The sequence below is a fragment of the Gymnodraco acuticeps genome, unplaced genomic scaffold, assembly GCF_902827175.1.
Source record: "Gymnodraco acuticeps unplaced genomic scaffold, fGymAcu1.1, whole genome shotgun sequence".
NCBI classification, from domain to species: Eukaryota; Metazoa; Chordata; class Actinopteri; order Perciformes; family Bathydraconidae; genus Gymnodraco; species Gymnodraco acuticeps.
This window is the reverse complement of record NW_022990125.1, coordinates 2,321,687-2,345,412: the sequence shown is the minus strand read 5'-3', so window position 1 is coordinate 2,345,412 and position 23,726 is coordinate 2,321,687. Positions and strand designations below refer to the sequence as shown.

General features: G+C 39.4%; 1 protein-coding gene across 2 annotated transcripts in view; it reads right to left on the bottom strand.

The window, feature by feature from the left end:
- Positions 1–23,726, bottom strand: part of fras1 (Fraser extracellular matrix complex subunit 1) — a 315,805-nt gene that overhangs the window by 102,838 nt on the left and 189,241 nt on the right. For both annotated transcript variants that reach the window (XM_034216717.1, XM_034216718.1), the window contains exons 21-25: positions 13,175–13,321; positions 9,192–9,338; positions 6,633–6,773; positions 2,424–2,564; positions 1,994–2,134 (exon numbers count right to left, since the gene is read on the bottom strand). In XM_034216717.1, coding sequence (XP_034072608.1) covers positions 1,994–2,134; positions 2,424–2,564; positions 6,633–6,773; positions 9,192–9,338; positions 13,175–13,321 — 717 coding nt within the window. The remainder of the gene's footprint in view (positions 1–1,993; positions 2,135–2,423; positions 2,565–6,632; positions 6,774–9,191; positions 9,339–13,174; positions 13,322–23,726) is intronic.

Here is a 23,726-nt window from a genome sequence, read left to right as displayed (position 1 = left end):
TGGATAAGTTAGAGCCTTAAGGCTGGACATTTTTCATTATATCACAAGAAGAAAGCATTTATCACAAATGGTGCATGATAATATAATTCTCTATTATAACTATGCTTTGTCAAGTTTCATAAATCATCTCACAACCACAGTCTGATTGTGAAGGCCTCAGGCATCAACGAGCTCTGTTTGAAGATAAAGCCAACAAATAAAAGTACAAGATTCCTCTAATGACCTGACTCTGCAGTCAATTAACTATTTTACACTGTTATTCAGGAAACCAATTACGAAGAGGACACTAATAATGTCGCCAGTAAATGTAAACAACGTAAAAAACTGAACCTGAAAAGTTCATTTAAAAAGGAGCCACGTAGCTAAAATACACTTTTTACTACTAATTATGTTGTGGCCTTTAATAACTGCATATGTTTCAAATCTATCTCTGACTGGCTAAGTTTAAGTTTGATATCTGTTTTTTATTTAAATACATTTTTTCATCAATGAAGAATCTCCCTGAATCTAAACATTTGACGTGAAAAGCATGAGAATTTGAATGCTCCCCTCCAGGCACTAATTATCATGTAGCCAGACACACCTCTAAATGAATTCTTATGCTGTATCTGCTAACACCATTAGCTGCTCAAACAGTTAAATGCTAATATCATTGCCTGCTAACATCGTTGGCTGCAAACACCCATAGCTGCTAATAGCTTTAGTTGCTAACACCTTTAGCTGCTAACACCTGCTTAGCCATTTAGATGTTGAGAGCTGTGTGGAAGAAATCCCTCAAAAGTAGCTATGCTCCAATCTCAAAACTCAAATCAAGGCAGTTGCAATGCACCAATAAATATGAAATATTCCTCCTCAATATGTACCTCCTGATCCTTTAAGTCCTTCAACACAATTTTCAAATTCAAACACATTTGAAAAAGCTGCAAAAGTTTTATTCAACTAAAACGAGCTAAACTTGAATATAACTCTAGAGGAAGAATACAGAAGTTGTATTGTATCTGTGATTGACAGCTTATTAATTAGCCTATCGGTCTTCAGGGAGCAGCAACAACCCTGCCTTCAGTGTAGCAGAGCAGCAACCTGTCAATCAAGCTAATTTCCTCATTAAATCTCCTTTGTGCCAGTTGGAAAACAAAACTGGATGGTTGTTCTCTACTAGTGAGTTTCAGCCAGCAACCAGATACTGTTCCATCGTTGGCACAAGAGGATCGCAGCATTAGGTGACTTGTTCTAGATCAATTGTAAATTAGCAACGATCGTGTATTTGTTGCTGTTAAATTAATCAGACAGGCAGAACAGGACACATATTTCACTACAGGAGCTGCAGCTTAGGGGGAACATTAACATTTAACAACCATACCTCACACAGCATTAGACTGTGGGATTTTTCTTTTATGCCTTAGTTAACCAGCCTGTTGCCTAGCAACCAGCCATGTGGATTTGTTTTTAAGTGATGTTGAGGTTAACTTGCAATATTTATGTGGCTTTTTTTCCCTCACTATAGTGTTATTTGAACTGCTGTCGGATGAGCCCGACTATAAAGTGGATATTAACCTGTGTTATAACAGAAACATATTTATACTAATTAGGCTTTTACAAACAAAGAATTTTCTTCAGTGTTTCATATGACAAATTACTGGTATCATATTTAAAAAAATCAACAATTCTAAAAAGGAGCTGTACAGTTCTGTGTAGGAATATAAAATAATGTATGTTAATGAATGGCAATATGATATGAAACTTAAAATGATATGCACAGTAAAAAGAATGTGCTCTATAAAAACTAAATAAAACAAGTTAACTTCAACTTGTCTTTTACTTAAACAACTTTATTTGGGATTTGGGAGAGTGTGGGAGAGAAACCCCCTCTGGAGAGAACTTCAGTATCTTAGCCGTTGCAGACCATTTACATGCACAGAAACCTATAAACACACTACAGGAAAGGGAGAACCCCAAAAAGCATTCTAGGCCCTCTTTAAAGCAGACATATTACCATGGCAGGTCCTGGTCTTTTGGTCTGCGTAGAATCCGTGTCCACAGTTGGGCGTGCAGTATCCTTCCATGAGGAAGGTTTGGTCACGACACGCACTGCAGCGTCCAACCCCGTCACACAGCACACAGTCGGACGAGCAAGCTAAATAGGATGCAGATGAGTCAGAGTGTAAGAAGGAATGTTTGATTCATAATGTTTTGTCCTGGTAGGGTATTTAATCCAAACCGTACATATTTTCATTCTCACATTTCTACGTAAAATGATTTCTTTCATTTCCTCAAAAGCACTATAAGGAATGTTTATTCTTTGTTTTATTTCTAAAATTGTAAACTTACCCAGCACAGAAAACCGTTTTGAAATCATGCCTTTGACTCCAAAATAGGCCAATTCTTAGAGATGTAGAAAAGGGTAGCATTCATCAAAGTCTTACGTTTGCAAATCTGCGAGGAGGCTTCCAGGAAGTAGTTCCGGCCACATTCCAGCACACACTGACCCTGCAGGGTGGCGTAGGGAGGCTGGCACACATGGCACTGTCCTGAACCCCGACACTCAGTGCAGTGATCATCACAGCCTGACAAGGACACATACAACACACTGAGAGCTTTAAAACCAGCGGTGTAAAGTAACTAAGTACATTTACTCAAGTACTGTTCTGATGAACAATTCTGAGGTACTTGTACTTTACTTAAAGGTCCCCTATTATACTGTTTTTCATCAATATATTATAGGTCTCAGATAAATACAAAACATGTCTCTGAAGTGTTTGGCTCCAAACACCAAACAGATCATTGTAGCATTACCCATAATCCCCTCTGTTTCAGCCCTGTTTCAAAAGTGCTGATTCTCTGTCTGTTACTTTAGATGAAAATAAGGAGCCCCTCCCCACGCCCCTCTGAGAGATATTTGGTTACAAAGGCAAGGCAAGGCAAGGCAAGTTTATTTATATAGCACTTTCCAACACAAGGCAATTCAAAGTGCTTTACAAAAAATGAAAGAGATTAAGAAAATGGCATTAAAAAGAAAAGCTAATAAAATAAACATTAAAAGAAAAAATACATGGATAAAAGTTACAGTGCAATTAAACATTAAAAGAAAAAGTACATGGATAAAAGTTACAGTGCAGTCTAAGATATGAATAGTTCAATTAAAAGCAGCGACAAAAAGAAAAGTCTTCAGCCTGGATTTAAAAGTAGTAAGAGTTGCAGCGGACCTGCAGGTTTCTGGGAGTTTGTTCCAGATATTTGGAGCATAATAACTGAACGCTGCTTTACCATGTTTAGTTCTGACTCTGGGGACAGAAAGCTGACCAGTCCCTGAAGACCTGAGAGATCTGGATGGTTCATAATTTAGCAGGAGGTCAGAAATGTATTTTGGGCCTAAACCATTCAGTGCTTTATAAACCAGCAGCAGTATTTTGAAATCTATTCTTTGACACACAGGAAGCCAGTGTAAAGACTTCAGAACTGGAGTGATGTGATCCACTTTCTTAGTGTTAGTGAGGACTCGAGCAGCAGCGTTCTGAATTAGCTGCAGCTTCCTAATAGATTTTTTAGTGAGACCTGTGAAGACACCATTGCAGTAGTCGAGTCTACTGAAGATAAAAGCATGGACAAGTTTTTCCAAATCCTGCTGTGACATTAGTCTTTTAATCCTAGATATATTCTTTAGGTGATAGTAGGCTGATTTAGTAACAGTTTTAATGTGACTGTTGAAACTCAGGTCAGAGTCCATGACTACACCTAGATTTCTGGCTTTATCTGTTGTTTTGAACATTGCACACTGAAGCTCAGCGCTAACTTTTATACGTTCTGCCTTGGCTCCAAAAACCATTACCTCAGTTTTATCTTTGTTTAATTGGAGAAAGTTCTGACACATCCAGTCATTGATTTGTTCAATGCACTTACTCAGTGTTTGAATTGGAGCATAGTCTCCTGGTGAAATTGTTACGTAAATTTGTGTGTCATCTGCATAGCTATGGTAACTTATTTTGTTGTTCTTCATTATCTGAGCCAGTGGTAGCATGTAGATGTTAAAGAGAAGAGGCCCCAAGATGGAGCCTTGAGGAACCCCACATGTCATATTTGTCAACTCAGATGTGTATTTACCTATAGAAACAAAGTTGTTTCTGTCCTTTAAGTAGGATTCAAACCAATTCAGAACTGTTTCCGAAAGTCCCACCCAGTTCTCCAGTCGGTCTAGTAATATGCTGTGGTCAACAGTGTCAAACGCAGCACTGAGATCTAATAATACTAACACTGAAGTTCTGCCACTGTCTGTGTTTAAGTGGATGTCATTAAAGACCTTTACAAGAGCAGTCTCAGTGCTGTGGTTTGGACGAAAGCCTGACTGGAACACATCAAAACAGTTATTTAAATGCAAGAAATTACTCAACTGTTGAAAAACAACTTTTTCAATGATTTTACCTAGAAATGGGAGGTTTGATATGGGCCTGTAATTGTTCATTACTGAAGCATCTAGATTATTCTTTTTTAAGAGCGGTTTAATGACTGCAGTTTTCAGGGCCTGTGGAAAAATACCTGAGTGAAGAGATTTGTTTACTATATGAAGTAGATCTGAGGCCATGCAAGGCAAAACATCTTTGAAAAATCCTGTTGGAATAATATCAAGGCAGCAAGAGGAGGATTTCAGAAGTTGAATAATGTCCTCTAGGTTTTTATCATTAATCTGATGGAATTGTGTCATGATGTCTGAATTGATGTTAGGTGGACACAGAGACAACACATTTGCTGTTCCTGATGCAGAGGCACTGACTGCTTGTCTGATGTTCTGAATTTTGTCAGTGAAAAAGGAGGCAAAATCATTGCACGCCCTGGTGGATAGAAATTCAGAGGCTACTGACACTGGGGGGATAGTTAGTCTGTCGACGGTAGCAAACAAGGCACGTGCGTTGTTTTTGTTTTTGGTAATGATGTCAGAGAAGAACGATTGTCGTGCGTTTTTCAATTCCAAATTATAAAGGCCAAGTCTCTCTTTATAGATTTCAAAGTGAACCTGGAGATTTGTTTTTCGCCACCTGCGTTCAGCTTTTCGACATTCTCTTTTTTCTGTTTTCACGGTCATGGCCTTTCTCCATGGAGATATTTTCTTGCCAGACACTTCCTTTACCTTAGTTGGAGCAATGGCATCTATAACATTTTTAATTTTTGAATTAAAATGATCTACTAGCTCATTTACTGAGATGTTGGCAGGGGCAAGTGTGGAAGAGAAATTCTGAGTAAACATTTCCCTAGTATTTTCAGTTAAATATCGCTTTGTGGTTACCTCTTTTTGAACATTTTTGTGAACAGAAATAGAGCTCTCAAAGAAAACACAGGAATGGTCAGAGAGTGCAACATCAGTCACCACAACCTTAGAGATATTCAGACCCTTTGAGATAATTAAGTCCAGAGTGTGCCCCTTATTGTGCGTGGGCTCCGTCACATGCTGAGTCAGTCCATAGCTATCAAGAACACAAAACAGTTCTTTAGCCCCTCTGTCCTGGGGTTGTCAACATGGATGTTAAAATCACCAACAATGACTAGACGGTCAAAGTCAATACACACTATAGACAGCAGTTCAGTAAAGTCATCAAAAAAGCTTGCACAGTATTTGGGTGGTCTATAGATATTTAGGAACAGAGCTCGAGAGGAGCATTTCAGCCGAAGGGCCACATATTCAAAAGAATCAAAGTTTCCATACGATGTCTTCCTGCATTGAAGGGAATCATTGAACAGAATAGCAACTCCACCCCCTTTCTTATGCATTCTTTCCTGACTCATAAAACTAAAGTTGGGAGGGGTTGATTCGATAAGAACAGCTGCACTGTTATTTTGTTCAATCCAAGTTTCTGTTAAAAACATAAAATCGAGATTGTGCTCAGTGATTAAATCATTGATTAAAAATGTTTTTCCTGCCAAAGACCTGACATTTAATAAAGCTAGTTTAAGTTTGTTAAACACACTATCAGTCATGTTTTTTGTAACAAGCTGTGGCTGACATGGAATCACTGCTAAATTAGATACACTCACACAAACGTTTGAGCGCTTCCTGTTTCTATGATTCACCGCTCTTAATCTATTACCTATCAACACAGATATCGGCAAAGCTACTGGCTGGCAGGGCCCCGACATGTCCTGGAAAGAGTTGAGAGTGCCATACGCCCTTGAGCCTGGACCCATCACATATCAGTAAGAGTTTGTTGTGTTTTGTACACACACATCCTTATCAGGCTTCGGAGACTGCAGAAGCCCCCTCGAAGGGAGGGGAGGTGGTCAAAGAACAAAGAACTCAATGGAGCTCTAGGAGGAGATTCAGGTGATAAGGTGTGTGGGGGGGGGGGGGGGGTTATACCTTTGTTGCTGATTGGCTAATGGTTACACAAGCCACAACATCGTTATGACATCATAAAGTAGCAAAAGTCTGATCAGCTCCTTTTCAGACAGGTTTTTATAGAAATGGATCAGGACAAAAAGGGAGAGAATCTTATTTCCTGAAACTTTCAGAACCTCTTTACACAGAGGAGACACATGTTGATGAAAAAGTGGATTTTGCATAATCGGGGACCTTTAAGAAAAGCAACTTCAAGTGCTTAATATGCAGACAGAGGGCAAAAGAAGGATTCTGATTGTGGTGCACTGACCGAGGCATTTGTCCCCGTCTCGATAGAAGCCAGTGGAGCACCCCTGGGTGCACAGTCCATCCTGCAGCACATGTCCCTCCATGCACAGCAGGCAGTCTGTCCTCAGAGGACCTTTACAGGCGTTGCAGCTCCAGTCGCACTCTGGAGACGGGATGGAGGGAGGCACATGGGGAGGAGGAGGAGGAGGAGGAGGAGGAGGAGGAGGAGGAGGAGGAGGAGGAGGAGGAGGAGGAGGAGGAGGAGGAAGAGGAAGAGGAAGAGGAGGAGGAGGAGGAGGAAGAGGAGGAGGAGGATAGGGTGTTTTTAAGCGGGACAGTGGGATTAGACATGAGGGGATTTTGAAGGCAAGAGCAAAAGGTGAGAGCAGAAGAGAGGGAGGGGGGAGAGAAATAAAGAGATTAATACATTATTTTCATCAGAGGGATTTATTCTAAACCTAATTGTGTTTTTTCCCCCTTTCTCTCTTATCAGCTGCACATCTGGTGTGTGTTGTGCTGCCCTCCATTCATATTGACAAGAGAATTCAACACAATTAGGATGAATACAACTCTGTGTTTGTGTGAGCTGCTAGGTTTTTATTAAAACTAAATCAAGAGAGATGTCTTACTAAGCATTCTCAGCAATTACAGAGTAAGCAGGGGGGCATTATATAAGTAAGGGATCCATTTAATACACGGCCACATACTAAATAAACCAACGACTTGACTCACAATATTAATTGAAAAGGATTTTATTGACTAAAGCATTATCGTATTGCTTCTGCTAAGAAAAAATAGCAACTGTCATTATTTTGCTTAGCAGCGGTGAGTTATCGAGTATTAAAAACCTCTGAAATGTCCAAATGACCAATCAGAATTGAGTATTCACTAGGCCATGTAAAACAGAATATATACTTGTAATGTAAAATGTTATAACTTATAACATTGAAAAGTATTCTGCTCATTGTAAAGTAAGACAGATTGCAAGATGGATAAAAGTATGTATTTTATCCTTTAAATCAATAAATAGGCCACAGTAAATGTCCTTGTAACTAAGGTCTATGATGTCATAACCGAATGATAATTATTAATCTCTGTTCACAGTAATGCATACACCAATTGTCATGGCTAATGATAGTTGTCGGGACATTTCACTCAAGAACAAAAACTGTTAATCTGCTGATTTATTCAAAGAAAAATCAGAGGATCGCAAAAGTCCTCAGGATAAATTGTCTTGGAACCAAGATCAGTTTTTCTAAAGCGCATGGCAAGCCATCTTTCTGTTGTTTGGAGGGACTCACTGACCAACATTGGGATAAGATATACCTTAAGGTCTTACTGTGTGTTCAACATTTTATATTTCCCCCTCAGTTACATCCTCAATTCTCTTAAAGGACACATCCATTTTGATTCCTGCAGGTAAACACTCTTTAACTCCTTCACTTCTCAACGTTTTTTCACATTTTCTCTCACTTTGTCTATTGCCTACATTTGCGGTAAAAAAAAACAGCAGAGGTCTCCACAGGGTTTTTCCTGAGGATTCTGAGGGAGGCAAATTAGGGGTTCCTCCCTATATCAGTGATTAATCCAAACCGATGTGGGTTGTTGGTAGAAGTGCTGGCAGGTGTATAAGAGATTCTCTCTAACTCTCCCCTGTGGTTGCAAGTGAGAGCTCCCAAAGGTTCTCCTCAAAGGCCTGGGAGTTTTCATGAAGCAGAATGCAGTGTTGCTTCCCAATGCTCTGGGTTCATCTAAGGGTCAGTGGATTACCCGGTCAGCGGCTGCGGCTAGCTGCGGGGATAAATAGAACGTCGATGGCTACAACCACCTGTCGAGCTGAGAGGCGCTGCTAGCTGCCTCACAGGAAATCAATCTGGGAATCTAGCCTCTAGCGGTCAGCTTAGTTTCTAATCTCGTGTCAGACATGGGAAGCTGTGGGTCCACCTCAGGGGCGGGTTCCTTCGGGCCCCTGATACCTCGTCAAATCCCATTACATTGAACTAAATCGCTGATAAAGGCAAGTCTGCAAGGTGATGTAAGCTCCACATGAAATGGCTTTCTGTGAATTAAAGTGGATATCTGTGTTAAGCCAGTGTGACAACACAGTTGGGCGGGTCGCATTCTGAACATAAATCCCATCCAGGAGAAAAAGAAGCGGGACACATTTTCACACATCTTATTTGCGGGTTGGCGATAATGCGGAGCGAGATTCAGTCACACAGAATGTGGTCTGGGGCGGTTAGTGGGTCATTAAATATATAGGCAGAGTTATTGCATGCAAAGTGAAAAAAAGACGAGGTATTCAGATGGACATAGTTCCTCTGAGGCCCATTCATCACCTTCTCTGCAGGCTGCAAGATTTCATACGGAGTTGGAACGCACACATAATGTTTAGGATTAGCATATCTGGTCCCACAGTTTATGACTTGATCAATGGACCCCATAAAGTCAATGTAGCACACATGCAATATAGATGGAGAGTAATTTATGGGTATCATAAAGGGCGAACTACATCCTCATTATCAATCCAGTGTTTCCCCTCGCTGTGTGCTGCAGTGTGTGTTGGGTTACGATGGCGTACCTCTGCAGGCCCGGGTGCTGGTGTTGAGGTAGTACTGATGGGCGCAGCTGTCATACTGGCACTCTCCGAACAGCAGCACCTTGGCTGGGTCGCGGCAGGACGTACACACACCGGGCATGTCGCACGTCAGGCACTGGCTGTCACACACTGCGGAGACAAGAAGGTGGTACGGTTAGAGCCAAGGTCAGAGGGAAAAGGAAATGAGTGACAAGATGTAATCATGTCTGCGGTCACCAAAAATACAGACTGTTTCGAACCAGTGATATTTTGTATAATAGGCGTTTTAACACTTTCAACGATGGTTATAATATTGTTATATACTTTTGACATAAAACTGTGTGCGAGAGTGCAGCTTTGGTGCACTGCAGGTCATTTATAATAATAGTAATAATAAGAATACAAACAAAAATAATCATCATAATCATACTATACCATTAGTATTACTGCTACTAATACAATTACAATTATTATTTACAAGTATATTTATAATGATTATAATATTATTATAATGAATATGTATAAATAATACTATGAATAATGTTAGTTATAATTACAACACTCATAACACATTACTGCACTTATTATTACTGCTACTACTATAATTATAATAACTTTTATTATTAATAGTAATATTACATATTTAATACATAATAATAATATTAATAATAATAATACTTATTATTAATAAGTATGAATAAAACATGCGCTTTAAATAATAATACAACAAATATATATATTTATCACACTTTAAAATACAACCAAAGTGCTTGAAACAAAATTGGAAACCTTTGTCTATTTCAACATTGTTACAAAGAACAGTTTAATTTTTAACATGAAAAGTTAGTTAGTGACCAAAGTTAATAAGGAAAACCCTAACAATGTTTAAACACTCATACGCAGCAGTAGAATACGTTTAAGGTGTTGAAGTAATCAGAGGTACTCAACAGGGTAGTGCTTTAAAAAACCTGAAGTACCTGTGCCTTTACTTGCTTGATAAAACCCACGTTTTTACCTGGCACTGTGAATAGGCATGAGTGATTAAAGGTTTTATAAATCATTGCCTTCCCGAGTGCCTCAGATTTTTTCAACTTCTTAAGTGTGAAGGTAAACTTCTGTTGTTGCAATGTTGAGGTAGAATGAAGGAGTCTGGAACCGTTGTTAGCCAAGAGCACTGAAGAGTTTATTGATCACAGTACATTAATTACATACGGCCGGGGAGATCATCTAAGTTTCACACATGCCCAGTGCTCCACCAGCGATCTCTCTGAACCAAAAGACACAAAACATCTAACCAACACGAGGAGAGGCGGGCTTCCAGAAAGCCCGCGTATAATCAATAACCGATGCAAGACAATGATCTGCTTGTCTCAAAGAGATGCTGCTAGGTCTCAAACCCCCCACGGATATTCGGAGAAGCGTTTGACCTGTGACCTCCACCTACAGTGGAGTCTTTGAGTGACTACAAGCAGATGTTTGCAGTATCACAGACTCTAAGGAACCATAAAAGACTCTATAAACAGATCAGATGAAAATATTCTCTTACATTAAGGTTTAATAATAGTACATATATTTTCATTATACTATGATTGTTGAGTTTGCAAATTATCCACTCAAGGCTGCAGCAACTGAGTTATTATAATGAATTAAAGAATGTGTTGATTGGAGCTTGTTGACTGCTTTTGAACAGGATATCTCAGAAAAAAATACTTAACATATTTCAAGGTAATTTGGTAGGCGATGGACAAAAGCAAACATTTCTTGAATAAAATAGATAAATAGATCACCTTATGAATGTTTGCCAAAAAGGTTTTATCAACAAGCTGCAAATACCTGATTGAAAAGAGGCTACCATCATGGTTTTCTTTCAATGATTAAGAGACCTTGAGAAAGTTACGTGCTGTCTGAGTGCTTTTTAGTTACTAAAGTCATAATATATTCAGTACCAGGTAGTAAGTGGCAGCTCCATGGCTGACGTATCACTGTAGTAAATGTTTTCAAGGAAACTTACAGAAGTACAACAACAAAAGGAGTTTTTGTTTCAATTGCAGCTGAGTCAGTTACCAAGACTTCAAACGTATACAGCAGTGGTTCTCAACTGGTCAGGCCTCGGGACCCACTTTTTACTTGGTCAATAAATCGCGACCCAACATTTTGAAGCACTCAAATCTATTCAACAAAAAATCGTGCTGTAATATATACACTTTTCAGCATACAATATTAATAAAAGTGAAGTACAGTGCACATATCCCTTATATCCCTTGACAGAACTAAAGTATGCTTTTAAAAAGATTTATGAGATGATGGAATCAAAGCTGAACTATATAAAAAGGCACGCATGCTGAAAACCCAACCCCAGCAGGGGGGTCTGGGGGGATTGTCCCCCAGGAGATTTTTAGAAATACTAACATAAACTATGCATTCTGGTACACTGAGAAGAAAATAAATAAATCTATTGCTACCCGATATATTAATAATATTTGATGCCATTGTTTGTTTTTCACTTTGTTCTGACATCTAGCTGCGAGAAGAGTAAAGAGGAGATAGTCTGTGTGACTTACTTTAAATTGTGGGTAAGGGTAGATAGTTCCCATTATTCTCTGACCTGTCAGTCATCAGACCGGGGGTCATATTTCATTATGTGTTGATTTTTATCTGAAGTTGTACCCATGGATGTATAAAGAAGAGTTCTACCGCAAAGTTATTCTCCGTGTGGACTTCCGGCAACCATCTTGATTCTGATTGGCCAGAAGACTCGAAAAAACATCAGCAAAGATATTTTATTGAGAAGATGATCACTATGTGACAGAAGTTTTCAAAACCGTTTATGGTCTCCGGTACTTCCAGTCCAACGCCGACTGCATGCACAGCGTTGTGGCTTGTGTAAATCGGGCCTTCAAAATAAAAGTTTGACTTTTTCCCCCAAACATTTTTTTCACTCACACATCCACATCCACACACCCACTCGAAACGGGTCCGCGACCCACTTTTGAGAACCACTGGTATACAGTATACTGTATAATGCAAAATAATGAACAAGAGGGTGCATTTTCTTTGAAGTTCACGGTTATAATGACTGTCATGTTGAAAGTCTCAGAAACAAAATAAGCTGGTGTTTAAACCAGAACCACTGTACTGTCTAGTAGTGTTCTTATTTCTGTGTCCACTTCCTGCAAGTCATTAGTACGGTGGCTGACAGGGGCAAACGCCACAATGGCCCAATAGACTTAGGAGGAGAGAAACGCAACACATGCGCAGGGTTCACCAATAGCACTGCATTAATGAAACACAGCAAACACAAAAAGCTGCAAATAAAAATCGCTAGAAGAAGCAAAAAAAAACATCGTAAACAGCGACACTAAAAAGTGATGCACACAGATGGGACCGGAGCGCTTCATGATGTTCGAAGATTATAATGTGGGCCAACTGCCACTCTTGCAAAGTCAGCCTGTTTCATAATTGGAAGTGCTTTGTCAGTATATTGGAAATGACTAGGTTAGCAAACCAGCTTACAGTAGATCTGCAATGATATGGAAAGGAATCGTGTGATCACATCGTTGAAATAAGCCGATAAAACTTACATTTTAGGTACGTTTCCAGTGAGAGGTGGCCAACTTCATAATCCCTGAACATCAACAAGTACAAGCTGTTTCCTTTGCGTTTTGAGTTTTTGCAGCATTTTTTTTATTCGCAGCGTTTTATTTATTTATTTTTAATAACCCCTGCGCACGTTGGCTAATGTTTTCTAAATGCTGTGAATGTGTTTCTTCATTTGCATGTGTTTTTGCACATTTGTGTTTTTCAATTTTCTTTTAAAACGGCAACGTGTTTCTCCTTATGGAAGTGTTTTGAGCCATTGTAACGCGGTCCCCCTGTTGGCCACCGTACATTAGGGTCCCCTGCAAAACATTCTGTAACCAGATCGCGTGTATAGTAGTAAGATATGTGATTTAATGTGAGATGCAGAGGGGCAGTTCCCTACTTACCTTGACAGATCTTGTGACCATTGTCATAGTAACCGAGAGGACATTCTGGAGCGCAGAGACCCGAGGGCAACAGCACGCTGCCGGACGGGCAGGACGTACAGGAGAGAGGCCCTGCCCCACTGCAGCCATCACACGATGAATGGCATCCTGTGAAGAAAAAAACATTTAATTATTATGTATTTATTTCAACAAGGACCAACCATGCATACAAATGAATTAATCTCAGAAAATAGAGGTGAATTATGCCAGATTTGAGCTAATAGCTCATTTCCATCTGCAGTAAGTTTGTTTGGTGCATTTTCATTGGAAGAAGGTTTAAAGATCCTATGAAAACAGAGTGTGAAATAAATGTGAGATACAATAAAAGAATGCAGCGTTAAAGGTGGGGTAGGTAAGTTTGAGAAACCGGCTCGAGATACACTTTTTGTTATATTCCATGGAATGCTCTTAACATCCCGATAGCAATGAATATCTTAAGTGCTTTGACAAAAAATCCATAAAAAAATGTCATCTGTGGAAGCCGTAGTACTGTAAAAAGTACGACCAATCATCTGAGCCAGCCCGGCTAAAGTAACTGGATGGCCTACCTGCCTGTCAGCCTTCCATCTGTGCACAAACTTATCTCGTGCCCTCATTGGTCATGTGCGCGTTCCTGTGTGTTGGAGGAGGGGCTCTGTGAGGAAGTGGCAGATTTTCTCCGGTCGTGTATTTTCAAATTCTAGCGCACTTGAGCCGGTTTCTCAAATTTACATACCCTACTGTTGTGGAATATTTTCCAAGGCCCATAACTTCGACCCAGTTTATCAGTTCAAACTGTCCTGACTGAGCACACGCACCTCGTAACCTTGGCTGCTGTGCTCTCAGTGTTCTGTCTCCCTGTTCCTGCCTGTTGGCGTCAGCTGATAGAGGTGTTATGATTTTATCTTGTTATGCAGCATGTTGATGATGCTCTCAGAACTAGCTAAATACATGGGTCTGAGGTAGAGTTCTTTAGAATTGACGTGGCAACCCACCCGTGCAGTCAGACCGTGACTGCTGTGACTTGTGATGTGAATCTCTCCGGCTGTAACTCCAAATAAACCTCCAGTGTTTGACATCAAAGCTCCTGCTCTACCGTGTCTCCTTCCTGAGTCGGTGACTCCCACTGCATTGCTACACAGAAGTTTCCCTTACAAATTGGCGTTGTCGGCAGGATACCAACAAATCTTCAGAGCTGGTAAGTGTGATTTTCAAATCTACATTTGGACATTGCCTTACCAGAATCTGTGATTGACGGTATCCTAAAAAAATTACCTGTGAAAACTGAGCGGCTGTGTTTCGTTTTTGGTTAATGAACATTTGGGGATAATAAACTCAGGGGATCAGTGTCTGGGGACTCAGTCCTGGCTGATTTCCTCTGTGTGTGCTGCTCGGGACGGAAGTGCCATACAAGCATACACAGCTTATGTTTAGAGAGACCTTAAAAAAAGGCATCAGTGAAGTGGAGCTTCTGTGTGAAAGCAATGTAAAAGATTTGTATTGGACAAATCGTCGAATTCTGGGGTTTTTAGCGGCCAAACACAGCAGTTAAAAATAAGCAGCCGGAGATATTACTCCAGAGCTGCAGCTGCGGGTGTGTGTGTAAAACTTCCCCATGTTTGTGGGGCTGGAGAAGTGCAGCTGAGAGGGAGAAAGTCACAGCTTTTTGTCTATAGCATTAACTCACACCACCGCCATCTCTATTAAAAACGAGATGGTCTAAAAGCACTCGTTGTTTGTGACCGTCTTCTACATTGCTGGCAAGGCCGGGGCAGCGCGAGATGCGTGCATCACCCGATGCGCCACAGTTCCCTATACATGGCTAGAGGAGCTGGTGGCGGTCCGGGGTGCATACATAAAATTATAGGCTAATTGATCACGGGTGGGCAGTGGCAAGCAAAGCGTAGAACAAAACTGTGTTTCATCGTTGCAATGAACTCGATAGCAAATGTATAGGCTGGTCGAGTAGGACTACAGTTAACTGGGCTGTTTTTGGAGAGAAAGGGTAGCGGAAAAAAAGTCTATGTTCTCCTGGTCGGGGGTTCATAGCGCCACTGATGGAGTAGTGGTTGTCGCAAGAGGATAAGCTAGTTTTCGCTTTTGGACGGTCTTCAGGCACGATCTGAGCACTTGTACAAGGGTGGACGCCCGAGTCAAGGCGCCCCACTAGAGATAATTCCCTACCCCCTCTGAAACCTCCTAATTCGGACTAAATTGAGCTGGATGAGCCATTGCTGTCACGCTGGTGTTTATTACGAGTTCATGTTTTGTTTGTCTGATTGTTTGTATGGGGGTCTATATTGGTTTGTCCCGCCATCTTGTGTATGTTTTGTAACAACTAATAATGAATCAGTCCATAGACAGGGTAAAATGAACTAAACTTTAGTTATCTCACCAAAAGTAAATGACTTGAGAAAAATAAATAATATAAAGATGTAAAGCAAAATTCTGGTAGTATAAATGTGCTGCAAAATGAAAATAAATAGCAAAAGAGTGTTTTTATGTCCTGCATCTGAGTGTGCAGAGGAAAATGTAAACAAGAAGCCCACTGTTCAGGGTGTGCGCTAGGTATAAGAAGAAAAGAAGATTATTGCTTTAAGAATCCATTCTTAGATGGTATTGCTGGTATGTTAAGATATGTTTGTGACCTTGTATAAACCCTATGCCTCGTCCTGCGCCCCGAGACCCTCAGAGGCATCACTGCTGGTCGTAAAGACCTGCCTAAGGAGATCAGGGTTGCAAAATCTGTTTTTGTAGGTCAATGTTGTATTATTTGTTTAATTTATTCTTAAATCTATGTATTGTATGGTAATAATGAATAAAAACGTAATGTATTGAACACATTCCGAAACAAAGCAGATAAGACAGAACTAGACTCAGACATAATACTAATTGTTGTTGAAACCTTTTGCGCTGTTGCTGCAAAATGGAAACTTTGTTGATTATCTATTCCAACTGGCCACTGGAATCAGATAATTAATATAAGTTGAAGTTCAATTACAGTTTTAAAAATAGTTTAACATTCTTCATTAAACTGCTTCAAATTATTTCTCGTATCAACCAATTGGTCTTCATAGACATTACTAAAATTAAAATAGTTGTTAAACTACTGACAAGTTTTCTGAAACCGAGCTCATGAACAACAGAGTAAAGGTCGCTGGTTAAGCCAGGATCAATATATTTGTTGAAGTTTTTATTGTGTGCATAATAAATGTGTTAAATTAATTGAGCAATTATTTAAAAAGTATAATGTTGCAATCTCTTTAAAATAAGTAATTCCAGTTAAAAAATAGATGTTGTTTTCCAAGGGCCTCTCTTTCACAGGCCCACACTTTGAATCATGACACTTCCAAGTCAGAGATCAGTATCACTTTTGTGTTGCAAGCCAAATCCAGGGGTTCTACTCGAGCCCAATTTTAAATAAGTATTGAACCCAGCTCGAGCTAAATGTCAAATGTATTTAATTAATGTACAAGTGCTTTGATTTATTTAAAATGTTCCAGTCTAGTTTCCTTCGAGTTTAATCTAAGCAACAAATTGTTTCTCATAACATTTTCACTGCTGTCCCAAATGTTTTAAAAACCTTGGGCAGACAAGCACACACACACACACACACACACACACACACACACACACACACACACACACACACACACACACACACACACACACACACACACACACACACACACACACACACACACACACACACACACACACACACACACACACACACACACACACACACACACACACACACACACACACACACACACACACACGCACACACACACACACACTTTGAATAAGTATTCACCTTATCCAAATTGTAAATTGTTGCCTTCTTTAAAGTTATTAGTAATTCAAGATTAATTATTAAATTAAATGTGGTACATAACATAGAATAAATAAAATAACTTTGACTTGATAATTTTGTACACAACATTAGACCTTGTCCTCTCATCTCTACTAGAATAAGATAAGTGTGCATGTTTGGGTGTTTTAACACTCCTGTAATGTACCTAATCTTGTTATCCTTTTCATTACAGAGCTGGGAAAATGGTGTATTGCTTAGATTCTGATCCGTGCAAGTCCAATGTTGACTGACTTTAGTTCTAATGTTAATGTTAATTTGATTTCAACCCATAAGTAATTATTTAGATTAACTCAACATTTCATATGATGATGGATTAGTGTTCCACATTGTTTTCCACTAATTTGTTGTGCAATTAGGCCAATGGTAAAGAGAGACATTGATGACCTTGTGTCCCTTTTTGTTGGTACGTGGTTCCATTTTGTCTATGGCCTTGGACGGCTTCACTAAGAGTCACCCAGTTCTACCCTGCTACAGTCCGGCTGAGTGCAGTCACAGAGATGCTATGGCTGCTCTACATGAACTGACATTAATGGTCTGGTCCGAGAATGGACACCATTTCCTGCTCCCAGAGAGAATGACGCTCCTCAAACTGAACATTACAGCCATTGATACTGTCTCACGTGGGTCTGCTCCCCCCACCGAGCCATGAACTGAAAGCTTGACATCGGCTTTGAACACCTGGAAGCCTCATTGTCACACCAGCACCAACCCTTGGGTCAGTCAGATGAGACTAACGGCTTCACTTAGGGCATTTGGGTCAGACACATGACTCTCGTTACCGCAGAGTGGGTTTTTTTTTTAAGGCTATTCATACTGCTATGCAGAGGATGCCTGTAGGTTAGCAAGCTGTTAAAAGCCCCTACTATTTTTAAAATAGGCCTAATGTCAGGGGCCTCTTAGTTCTACATGTATTCACATTATATAGACAATGTGTCCACCTGAAACAAACTAGATGCTGCACGAAACTCAGGCTACAATACAACCATTCTGTTCTGCTCCGACGATTCAATTTATAGATTCTACATCAAAACAATTAGCTTTTATTGTTTCCAATGATAACGTCACCTTAAGTGGGGGAATGCAAACCTGTTTTCAAATATAAGGTGTTGAATTTGTTTGACATTTCTCAGTATAGTGACACCCTCAGACACCCAATATCATTCATGCTATGCCATCAGTAGTGACTCAGATGTTGAGGGGGATGAAGCTTTTCCTCCCAAATCAGATATGCTTTGTTTTTCAACAAAGGTATCAATTTCCTGCTTAATATGTTTCTCACAATTGTTATTTTATTTTTTTTAAAGCTGCACACAGGTGATACTGAGTCTTCTCGAGTAATAGATTATAAACTACACCATGCCTAAATAGACTCCTACATTATTATTTCATATGTGACATATGTAAGAAAAGGGAGGGAAGAGTCAATTATATTGAGTAATTGATTTTATATTGGAACATTTATTTCTCAAACCTGTTTTATGGAAGAGGAAAATATTTCTGATAAACTAATATTTTATCAAACGGTAAATGGTGAATTAATATAACATTTAGAATCATTGAGAAGGGGTGATATCCGCAGGGACTAGCTCACCTTTAAATTACAATAACATTTCTCTGCTTTGGACTGATGAGTATATGATTTTTGCATGTTAAATGACTAACACAAACCTTACATTTATGCATGTGCATGTGTTAGGAAGGCTCCCAAATAATTCTGAGGGGCCTATCCTATTTTTGTATTTAAATGATAATGTGCTAATCCATTACTTTGAGTTGTCTGCACTCAGGAAAACATCCCTATCAAGTGTTAACCCAATAACTAGGACAGCTCTGAAGGCCAAGGGTCAGAGAGAGAGGGTCACACTCTCCGGCTGCAGAGGGCAAGGAGGCATGAGGTCGTTCGAGATGAGAGGATTCTAATCTTCAACTATCTGAGGAGATGGGATGCTTCTTCACCATTCTGCTCGGTGGGCTCAGGCAGACAACCCTGCGGGACGAGCGAGGACTTCAGAGGCTACAAGGTTCCTTGTTTCTTGGAGGAGCAGATGTCTTCCTAACCTCTCCCATCACGGGGGGAGACCTGGATGCGCCACTTGGAATACGCAGTTTTGTCTGGCACTGCTCTCAAGCAGATAGCAGAAGGAATGCAGGCGGATGAGCCTCCGTTTCACTGGGGGGATCATACAGTGCTCACTGAATGAGCCACACAAAAGCAGAGCAATTGGGGGGGGTTGAAATATGGCGCTCTGATGAAGAAGAGTTTTGAGCCAATCAGCACCTCAGTGCTAATCTACAGTATCAGGATGCCTTTACACACCAGACACTCATTGTCATAAAGAGAGGAGGAGAACGAGTCAGAAAGACTGAAGGACATGTTCTTCCAGCTCTCGTACAAAGATGAACTTTGAATTGATTTTATATCTTGGATGTTTACAGATGTACAATTAATGACTGTTTTTATATGTCCAATGACCAGACATGTGTTGAATAGTGGTGATAGATATATTTTTGCCGGATCAGATTACACTTTCGCACTAAACAAAATTAATTAATTAATATTTTCAGATTATAAAGTATTGAATAATAAGATATTTCTACTATTATCACAGATAATGTTAATATCCTTAATCGTCCAGCAATCAGGCTTAACAACACTACTCTTTAATGTATTATCCAAGACCTACAATGATGTTTCAAGTACTGGATTAATTTCAGTTTTGGCCCAAAACAAATATTTATAATATCTCATATAACAATTATGTAGCATATTTGATCCTCAAATTAGAGAAGTATAATTTAAAGAAATGTATATTCTATATTCAACATTAGATAAACACAGAAGAATCCTTTCCAAGTACCATAAGTAGATGCTCAGGTAAGTATGGCTAATAGGAATACTTGATAGACTTAATTTGGTACAGATCAGTGGTAGCATTTACAAATGTAATAATTCAAGTTTTAAGAATGTTTAATCCTTCCTTTCCAGGTTTTTACAAAAGTCTTTGAATATTTGCCTAACTTTTCCTTTTCAGATTTTGGAACAATGTACTTGACTAAAATGAATGTATTGATTTCACTAAGTGCCTTACTCTTGACTAAAGCGTATTTAAGTAAACGCAAAAGTAATCCTAAAATTGAGGACACTGCACTTTTGCAGATTACAGATTGATAAAAACACAACTGTGAATTGTATACCTTAGCTGGATCTCTTAGGATCCTAAGTTTAAAATGCTTTTGACTAGTGATTGCCTTGAAGTAAATCTTTAAGCTGCAAGCTGGTTTTGATTTTATAGTTTGATGAGTGAAATTAACTAATGGTTAAATGATAAAATATATTAGTTTAAAACAAATATTTAGCCATTGTGCACCTGTGTTTTATGTGTGTTCATTATTGTGCTTTTGACGAAAGATGATCAAACACTGATGAGAGATGATTTTTCCTATTATGATTGGCTGTCTCAATCATTGTGATTGAATGTTTCAATCTTATTCTACTTTGTGATGTAATTAATGTAAGGTGAGACCACACTCAAATCTGCAGACGCCTATTGATTTAAGTACTGAACAAAATATTATTAGATTAAGGTTTTTAGATTATCAAAATTGATAAAAAGAGAAAACTGTTGTGGAATATTTTCCAAGAACCATAACTTTGACCCAGTTTATCAGTTCAAACTGTCCTGACTGAGCACAGGCACCTCGTAACCTTGGCTGCTGTGCTCTCAGTGTTCTGTCTCCCTGTTCCTGCCTGTTGACGTCAGCTGATAGAGGTGTTATGATTTAATCTTGTTATGCAGCATGTTGATGATGCTCTCAGAACTAGCTAAATACATGGGTCTGAGGTAGAGTTCTTTAGAATTGACGTGGCAACCCACCCGTGCAGTCTCACCGTGACTGCTGTGACTTGTGATGTGAATCTCTCCGGCTGTAACTCCAAATAAACCTCCAGTGTTTGACATCGAAGCTCCTGCTCTACCGTGTCTCCTTCCTGAGTCGGTGACTCCCACTGCATTGCTACACAGAAGTTTCCCTTACACCTACCTTTAATATACAATATTTGCTATATGAAGGATGTGAACAGTAAAATAAAGCAGCATAATTGGGTACTTGCATACTATTAAACCTATTCATATTATGAGATTAAAATACATGAAAATACTATTGTAGTGTTATATAGGTTTTTGTGCATATAAATGGTCTGCAACGGCTAAAATCCTAAAGTTCCCTCCAGAGGGAGTTTCTCTCCCACGCACTTCCCCCCTGCCTTACACGCTTCGCTTGGACTCCTTTGTTTACTTCCGTGACATAATGACATCACTATGCAACACTTGTTCTTGTATTGGCTAGAGCTCCAACAATGTGTATGTGAGGGGAGGGACCTCTCTAAGCAGTTGAACAATCACTACAGAGTATGAGAACAATACAGACCTTTCTAGAACATTAAAGCATGTTAACATGTCACATAGAGGGACAACATATAAATATGAACCTGAAAATGAGCAAGAAGAGGCCATTTAAAAAAATACAGTATCAGTTATGTTCTGTAGCTACGTGCCCACCGTGAAAAATGACCAAAGGTATTTAAATGATCACTTAAATGTATCCTTGATAAAACCATGCAATACATGCACTAATTAAAGCCACATCTAGAAATACATATTCACAAGTATCACTAATTACTATCATGGGTCTAATCATTCTCATATTACTCTGCTGCACTCCCCACCCCTCAATGCTCATATCCAGCCTTGCATAATATCATCAACACCAGAATAAACTTCAAAATTCCCTCTGATGTAGCAAAACTCCTCCTCGGGCCTGAAACAACAGCAGTGAGACGTTACCTGGCTAAAAATAAAATGGTTACTGTATGTCTGAAAGCGCAAGTGTGTGTGTGTGTGTGTGTGTGTGTGTGTGTGTGTGTGTGTGTGTGTGTGTGTGTGTGTGTGTGTGTGTGTGTGTGTGTTTGCCAAGGGCTGAGCTAAATGAGACTCCAGAGGTTTTCGCTCAATAGCCTGATGTTTCCGCAGCTCAGCGTGGAGGGGCTTCTGCTGCTGAAACACTGCGTAGTGATGACGAAGATGATGAAGATGACCGGGATGAAAAAGAGGAGTAGGATTATGATGATGATAATGACCACGATGACCATGACAATACTGATGAGATCGGAGGATGTGAATGAGCAGGAGTATGATGATGAAGAGCGGGTTGATATGAGAATGATGCTGATGAGGATGAGGAGGACCAGATTGAGGATGATGATGAGGAGTAGGTGGATGATGTTGATTGGCAGGCAGATAAAGCTGGTGAAGATGAAACTCTATAATAAGAGATTAAGCAGGAGGAGCATGATGGGATTATGATTATTATGATGAGGAGGAGGATGAGAGGGATGATGATGATGATGAAGATGATGGTGAGGATGAGATAAGTATGACGGCAACAATTCTGATATAAAATTAGCAGGTTAATAGAAATAATGACGGAGAAATGAAGGACAAGAAGGAGTATGATAGTGATGATGATGATGAAGATTACGATGTTAAGGAGTGATGAAGATGATGTTCATTATAAGCAGGATCATGAAAATCAGATGAAGATGTTTGAAATATTTAGTATGATGATGAATATAAAAACAAAGATGGGGATGATGATGACGATGTTAATGATGATGATGACGAAGAGGGTGAGAAAGAGAGTGATGATGAGGATGATGAAGATGATGAGAGTTAGGAGCCAAAAGCATCAACCGTAAGCTGGGAGGAAGTTCTGTGTTCTTCCAGGAGTTATTAAAGAATCATTGAGTGAATATCAACATCGTTCGCCAATGTTCTTTTTCAAGCTGAGGAGAGTGCACTGATAGTGATTCCACAAAAAAATAAGAAATATCTTCAAGGGTATAAATAAAAAAGAGTGTTTCTCTGTTTCTCTACCAGGCTCATAAAATGACCCTAACCCTAACCCTTCACACTCAGGGCAGCCTGATCTAGTTATGGACAGTATGGAGAGGTGCAGGAATGAGTCATAAAACCCAGAAATAAGTTAGCAATTTAGCATTTGGTTTACAAATCTCACAACAGATCTTTGAATGTGTTTTGGTAAGAAGTCTAAATAAGGTCTTGGATTATTTGATTTAAATGTATATGTTTACAAATAGAGAGTGGTGCAGGAAGCAGTCCTAAAACATGAAGTTGGTAAGGATTTTACCACTTCCAGTTTTCTCGTTTCAAAGACATGTTTTTTTTAGAAAACTGAAATAAGATCAATACGAACACGTCAGTAAATACCCCACTTGTGAATGTGCAATGAGCAATGGTTGCTAACGAGTGACTAAATGAGACTAAATAACATCATCACGCCGAACAATAGCTGAATAGCTTAGCGGTAGTGATGCACATACATGCTATCGTAATGTTGTTAGCTTATAGCCTAACGTTAGCTTTTTACTTCTGGTGATTGCATGCATGCTTGAAATATCATAATGGTCTTTATTTAAATATGTGGAGATTGTCCTGCAACAAAAACAAACCAAAACATATATTATAAAGGTGTGCTTGCCACAGATATTATTTTCTGCACTGTTATGAAATCCAATGGAAAAATCTCATTGCTTTTGTCATGGAATCCCTTGCAATGCTCACTTCCTGGTCGGCCTTT